The sequence below is a fragment of the Silurus meridionalis genome, chromosome 14 (assembly GCF_014805685.1).
Source record: "Silurus meridionalis isolate SWU-2019-XX chromosome 14, ASM1480568v1, whole genome shotgun sequence".
In the NCBI taxonomy this organism is placed as follows: Eukaryota; Metazoa; Chordata; class Actinopteri; order Siluriformes; family Siluridae; genus Silurus; species Silurus meridionalis.
The window spans coordinates 516,668-523,687 of NC_060897.1; the positions used below are offsets into that span (position 1 = coordinate 516,668).

At 42.0% G+C, this 7,020-nt stretch overlaps 1 protein-coding gene across 1 annotated transcript in view; it reads left to right on the plus strand.

Annotated features, from left to right (window-relative positions):
- The window catches only part of si:dkey-16l2.16 (ras-related protein Rab-35), a 6,575-nt gene extending 4,499 nt beyond the window's left edge, over positions 1-2,076 (plus strand). Inside the window, 5 exon segments of the mRNA XM_046866143.1 lie at positions 31-154; positions 255-274; positions 277-378; positions 624-748; positions 1,525-2,076. Of these exon segments, the coding sequence (XP_046722099.1) occupies positions 31-154; positions 255-274; positions 277-378; positions 624-748; positions 1,525-1,674 (521 nt within the window). The 3' untranslated portion in view covers positions 1,675-2,076.
- The last annotated feature ends 4,944 nt before the right edge of the window (positions 2,077-7,020 follow it).

A 7,020-nucleotide genomic window follows, 5' to 3' on the forward strand; every position in this document is an offset into this window, starting at 1 on the left:
GTAATCTTCTCTGATGGTGTTCTCCTGCAGGGAGCTACATAACCACTATAGGTGTGGATTTTAAAATTCGTACTGTGGAGATCGATGGAGAAAGAGTGAAACTACAGATCTGGGACACAGCAGGACAGGAGAGGTTCAGAACGATCACGTCGACGTAAGCCCCGCCCACAGGGCCACATCCACCAATCAAACCGTGCACACATCCAGGTCCCAGTGCAGTGACTCCTCAGCTCTCTCTCTATCTCTGTGTGTAGGTATTACAGGAACACACACGGGTCATTATCGTGTACGACGTTACGAATCCCGAGTCGTTTGTGAACGTGAAGAGATGGCTGAACGAGATTTCTCAGAACTGTGACAGCGTGTGTAAGATATTAGGTAAGCGTTTACAATCACTATCACGTTCACCATCGCACACTTTACTCAGACATTTACATATCATTAGCATACTGTTCTGTGATTGGCTCAGAAACATATCATCAGCTGCCATGTTCAGGAAAATGGGTGGAGCAATGAACTAATGAATTATTAATGAGTCATGGGAATTTTATATATATATATATATATATATATATATATATATAAAATATATATATATTCACAATTTATTTATTTTTTATCAGTTGGAAATAAGAACGATGATCCGTCCAAGAAGCAGGTGGACACTCAGGACGCTCAGAGGTTCGGAGACACTGTAGGAGTTCGAGTGTTTGAGACCAGCGCTAAAGAAAACATCAATGTGGAAGAGGTTCCTGTCTGTCTGTCTGTCTGTCTGTCTGAATACGCCTCCTTAAAAACAATTAATTTTTTTAAATAAACAATTGTAGAATTGTCGAGTTGTAGAAGTAAAGGAAGAATAAATGAACTGCTTTTATTTAAACATGTGTGTATATATATAATGTGTTCAGCTTTAATGTAAATTTTATTTAATTAAACCTATTATATCTTTTAATTGTATTATATTTGATTATTAAATATACATTAATTATAGAGGTTGATTCTAGTATTTGAACAGGGTCTTTTTTAGTTGTAAATTAAGTTTTTTTTGTAATTGAAAGTTCCATTGTTTATAATTAATCATCGATTATTAAATGAATTTCAGGTAAATGTTTTTGTGTTTGTTTAAATGTTTTTTTTTTATTTGTGTTTTGAATTTTCTAAATTTGTTTATTAATTTACTATTATATAAATAATTTATTAATTTATTCCCCTCAGTTATTATTTATTTATAATCACATGTAATCTGTGAGGCCACACGTCCGAAGACACCATGACGGGTAGCACAGATGTAGAGTAGTGAAAGGGAGTGTGAGTGTGGGATTGTGGGAGTGTAAGCAGCAAGAACTTTTGTTAAAATGAGAAATTTGCGATGGTTTTTTTTTTGGGGGGGGGGGGCGACCAATCAGATTACAGGATCTTAATTTTTATGCAGATTGCTTTTGTTTGGATTATTCTTCTTTCTGAAATGCTCACATTTTGTGTGTGTGTGTGTGTGTGTGTGTGTGTGTGTGTGTGATGATGCAGATGTTCATGGCGTTCACCCACATGGTCCTGCGAGCGAAGAAACAGAGTCAGAGCCGAGCGGAGAAAGAGCGGGAGAGAGAGAAGGACACGGTTCACATCAACGCTCACCGTGACCGCGACAGGAGGAAGAGAGGGAAGAAATGCTGCTGAGAACCGAGAACCGAGAGAGAATTGAGCGCTGAGGAACTGCACCTGCAGCTCTCCAGCTCACATCTCAAGTTCTCTTTATGCGTGACTTTGCACTGATGAGAGGAACTGCAACTGCAACTGGAACTGGAACTGGAAGCCACTATAAAGTACCTAAGTGTTGTTGTTTTTATATATATATATATATATATATATAAAAACATCTGTGTATAATTTTACGACTAAACGAGTGACGTACGGTGGGAGGTATTACACTGTTATTACAAATCTAATCAAAGAGCCATTAACAGATCTGATGTGATCCGTCAATATGTTTAAAAAGAGAGAGAGAGATGATTGATGGAGCCGAGTCATACACCCAAATTAATCATTAGCAATAAAATACTGTTTTACAGATGCACTATATTTTGGTCTTTGTGTCTTTCATGGAATAAAAATCTTCTTTTGATGCTAAAATCTCATGAATACATGTTTACATTCACAATGAATTCCATCAGGACTTTACCGCAGACGTCTTCACATCAAACTTGGCTCTCGCATCATGTGGAACTACAGCAGAACCCGTTCCAAGCCCCTGCTCTGAGACAAAGTGAAACTCTTAGGATCATGAGAAAGTCCTTTCCTTCTCCATACTATCAGTTCTCCATGAATATATCATTTATATATTGTACATTTATGGCATTAGGCAGATTCCCGTATCCAGAGCCACTGATGTTTATCTCCTTTACACGTGAGCAGCTGGGGGGGGATTTGATCTTAAGACCATTGGATCAGGGTTTTAACCCCTTTTCACCATGAAGAACCCTGAGGGATCTGAGGGGTTTTGTGATTTATTCTCTCTGCATTTGTTTTGTAAAATTGTTTTTAACTTTTCTAATTGTACATAACAGATACATTTATAGAATTTCAGAACAATAAAATAACTGAATGAATCCTTTTATATCGTTAGTTTTTTTCCACTCGCCCCTTTGCAGTAGAAGCCATCACGTTATTTTAGCCAATCAGAGCACAGGAATAGATTCTGCAGCGCCGCTCGTGCCACTGACCAGGTTTATTGGATTGTGTGTGACGTCAGCAGGAGGGAAAATGTGATGCCGGTTTTCAGTTTTGTTTTCAGCATGTAAAGATAACATCCATCACGCTTTCACCTCTATAACCACAGCAGAACCAGTGACGAGCCACACACACACACACACACACACTGTAGAACAAGGTTTCATTACTGGAGAAAAGGCATACTGAAGTTCTAAATGCTGATAAACTTCACACAAGCTTCTAAATGCATGTTTTCTCTGAGGGTTCTACCTCCTGGGTGCGGCTGGTCGATGGGCGAGTAAAGTTACACTGCTGTTAATACACAGTGATTTTGAAGCTAAGGGCTGTGGAGAGATGTTTGGCGGATGCTTTGCCTTGTCTTAGTATCAGAATCAGGTTTATTAGCCAAGTGTATAAACACAAGGAATTTGGTTTCAGCTGTTGGTGACTCAAAATTAATTAATCTGTATTAATAATACAGATCAGTAGTGTACATAAAGTGTGAGAGCGTGTGAGTGTGAGCGTGCGAGAGTATGAGTGTGTGAGAGTGTGAGAGTGAGCGTGTAAGAGTCTGAGAGTGAGTGTGTGAGAGCATGTGAGAGCGCGTGAGCGTGTGAGCATGAGCGCGTGAGAGTGAGAGCGCGTGAGCATGTGAGAGTGAGCGTGTGAGAGAGTGAGTGTAAGCGTGTGAGAGTAAGCGTGTGAGAGTGTGAGAGCGTGTGAGAGTGAGTGTGTGAGAGTGTGAGCATGTGAGAGGGAGCGTGTGAGTGCATGAGCGTGTAAGAGTAAGCGTGTGAAAGAGTGAGAGCTTGAGCATGTGAGAGTGTGGCGTGTGAGAGTGATTGTAAGCATGTGAGAGAGTAAGAGTGGCGTGTGAGAGTGAGCGTGTGAGAGTGTGAGAGTGCAAGAGCGTGAGAGAGTGAGCGTGTGAGAGTGTGAGAGAGTGAGCGTGTGAGTGTGAGCATGTGAGAGTAAGCGTGTGAGCGTGAGCATGTAAGAGTAAGCGTGTGAGAGAGTGATAGAGTGAGAGTGAGCGTGCAAGAGTGTGAGTGAGAGTGTGAGAGAGTGAGCGTGCAAGAGTGTGAGAGAGTGAGAGTGTGAGAGTGTGTGAGTGTGAGAGTGAGAGTGTGAGTGTGAGAGTGAGTGTGAGAGACTAAGGGTGTGAGAGTGTGAGAGAGTAAGCGTGTGAGAGTGCAAGAGCGTGAGAGAGTGAGAGTGTGAGAGAGTAAGCGTGTGAGAGTGCGTGAGTGTGAGAGAGTAAGCGTGTGAGAGTGTGAGAGGTGTGAGAGTGTGAGAGAGTAAGCGTGTGAGAGTGGGTGAGTGTGAGAGAGTAAGCGGTGAGAGTGTGAGAGACTAAGGGTGTGAGAGTGAGAGAGTAAGCGTGTGAGAGTGCAAGAGTGTGAGAGAGTAAGCGTGTGAGAGTGCAAGAGTGTGAGAGAGTAGCGTGAGAGTGTGAGAGTGCGTGAGTGAGAGAGTGAGAGACTAAGGGTGTGAGAGTGTGAGAGTGTGAGAGAGTGAGCGTGTGAGAGTGTGAGAGTGAGAGTGTGAGAGTAAGCGTGTGAGAGTGTGAGTGCGTGAGTGTGAGAGAGTAAGCGTGTGAGTGTAAGAGAGTAAGCGTGTGAGAGAGTGAGTGTGAGAGTGCGAGAGTGCGAGAGTGAGCATGTGAGAGTGCATGGTAGTGCTAATAGCAGTATTGTGCATCATAAGATAAGGAGTTACTTTAGGACTTTTGTACGATGTTCAGTATTCAGTAAACAGCAGAGACAGTGTGTGTAAATGGGATGATGTGATGAGTTTGTACAATGCAGTACTTATAGATATGAAACAGGGCATATAAGAGTTGTACTCTGTCACTATAATAATCATTTATAATCTTTTTTATTAGTAATAAAATACAACTATAACTTATGGAATTTAATGCCAACGTTAATGCGAACAATACCGCTCTTTAAAGAACTTGCTATCAGAATATAAATGCAATCTGGTGCCAATGAGCTGTAATACACACTACACTGCCACCTACTGGTCATGTTTGATTCTGCAGCGTTATTAGATCGTTCTAATGAATTATTATCTATAAATACATAAATATAATTCTGGAAACACCTGAAACTCAGTGACACTCAAACATTCTACTACTAAGTCCTAAAATACCAAGATATGAGCAAAGAGAACCGTCTGCTCTCTCAGGTGGTAAAATGAGTTCATCCTGAAAGACCACTAACACCAACTGATCACACTTTCTGATCTTTACCACACCTACTGATCCTCACAAACTCCTACTCTTCCTCACCACTCCTACTGATCCTCACAAACTCCTACTGATACTCACAAACTCCTACTGATCCTCACAAACACCTACTGATCCTCACCAACTCTTACTGTTCCTCACAAACTCCTACTGATACTCACAAACACGTACTGATCCTCAGAAACTCCTATTGATCCTCACAAACTCCTACTGATCCTTACAAACTCCTACTGATCCTCACAAACTCCTACTGATACTCACAAACACGTACTGATCCTCAGAAACTCCTATTGATCCTCACAAACTCCTACTGATCCTCACAAACCCCTACTGATCCTCACAAACTCCTACTGATACTCACAAACACGTACTGATCCTCAGAAACTCCTATTGATCCTCACAAACTCCTACTGATCCTTACAAATTCCTACTGATCCTCACAAACTCCTACTGATCCTCTCAAACTCTTACTTAACCTCACAAACTCCTACTGATCCTCACAAACTCCTACTGATCCTCACAAACTTCTACTGATCCTCACCACACCTACTGATCCTCACAAACTTCTACTGATCCTCACAAACCCCTGCTGATCCTTACCAGCACCTGCTGATCCTCACAAACTCCTACTGATCCTCACAAACACCTACTGATCCTCACCAACTCCTACTGATCCTCACAAACTCCTACTGATCCTCACAAACTCCTACTGATCCTCACAAACCCCTACTGATCATCACCAACTCCTACTGATCCTCACAAACTCCTGCTGATCCTCTAGAATACATTGTCTTGTGTTGTCCTACATTGTTTTGTGTTGTCCTACACGGTCTTGTGTAGTCCTACACTGTCTTGTCATGTTGTCCTACACTGTCCTGTGTTGTTCTACACTGTCTTGTGTAGTCCTACATTGTTTTGTGTAGTCCTACACTGTCTTGTCTAGTCATGTTGTCCTACACGGTCTTGTGTAGTCCTACACTGTCTTGTGAAGTCCTACATTGTTTTGTGTAGTCCTACACTGTCTTGTGTAGTCCTACACTGTCTTGTGTAGTCCTACATTGTTTTGTGTAGTCCTACACTGTCTTGTGTAGTCCTACACTGTCTTGTGTTGTCCTACACTGTTGTGTGTAGTCCTACACTGTCTTGTGTAGTCCTGTTGTCCTACACTGTCTTGTGTTGTCCTACATTGTTTTGTGTAGTCCTACACTGTCTTGTCTAGTCATGTTGTCCTACACGGTCTTGTGTAGTCCTACACTGTCTTGTGTTGTCCTACACTGTCTTGTGAAGTCCTACATTGTTTTGTGTAGTCCTACACTGTCTTGTGTAGTCCTACATTGTTTTGTGTAGTCCTACACTGTCTTGTGTAGTCCTACATTGTCTTGTGTAAACCTACACTGTCTTGTGTTGTCCTACACTGTTGTGTGTAGTCCTACACTGTCTTGTGTAGTCCTGTTGTCCTACACTGTCTTGTGTTCTCCTACACTGTCTTGTGTAGTCCTACACTGTCTTGTGTAGTCCTACATTGTTTTGTGTAGTCCTACACTGTCTTGTGTTGTCCTACACTGTCGTGTAGTCCTACACTGTCTTGTGTAGTCCTGTTGTCCTACACTGTCTTGTGTAGTCCTACATTGTTTTGTGTAGTCCTACACTGTCTTGTGTTCTCCTACACTGTCGTGTGTAGTCCTACACTGTCTTGTGTAGTCCTGTTGTCCTACACTGTCTTGTGTTGTCCTACACTGTCGTGTGTAGTCCTACACTGTCTTGTGTAGTCCTGTTGTCCTACACTGTCTTGTGTTGTCCTACATTGTTTTGTGTAGTCCTACACTGTCTTGTGTTGTCCTACACTGTCGTGTGTAGTCCTACACTGTCTTGTGTAGTCCTGTTGTCCTACACTGTCTTGTGTTGTCCTACACTGTCGTGTGTAGTCCTACACTGTCTTGTGTATTCCTGTTGTCCTACACTGTCTTGTGTTGTGTTGCACTGTTTGCACCAGGTTGCACACGATGCACTTTATGTGGTACTACCCTGTGTTCTGTATGTAGCTTTATGCTGTGTGTTGTAAC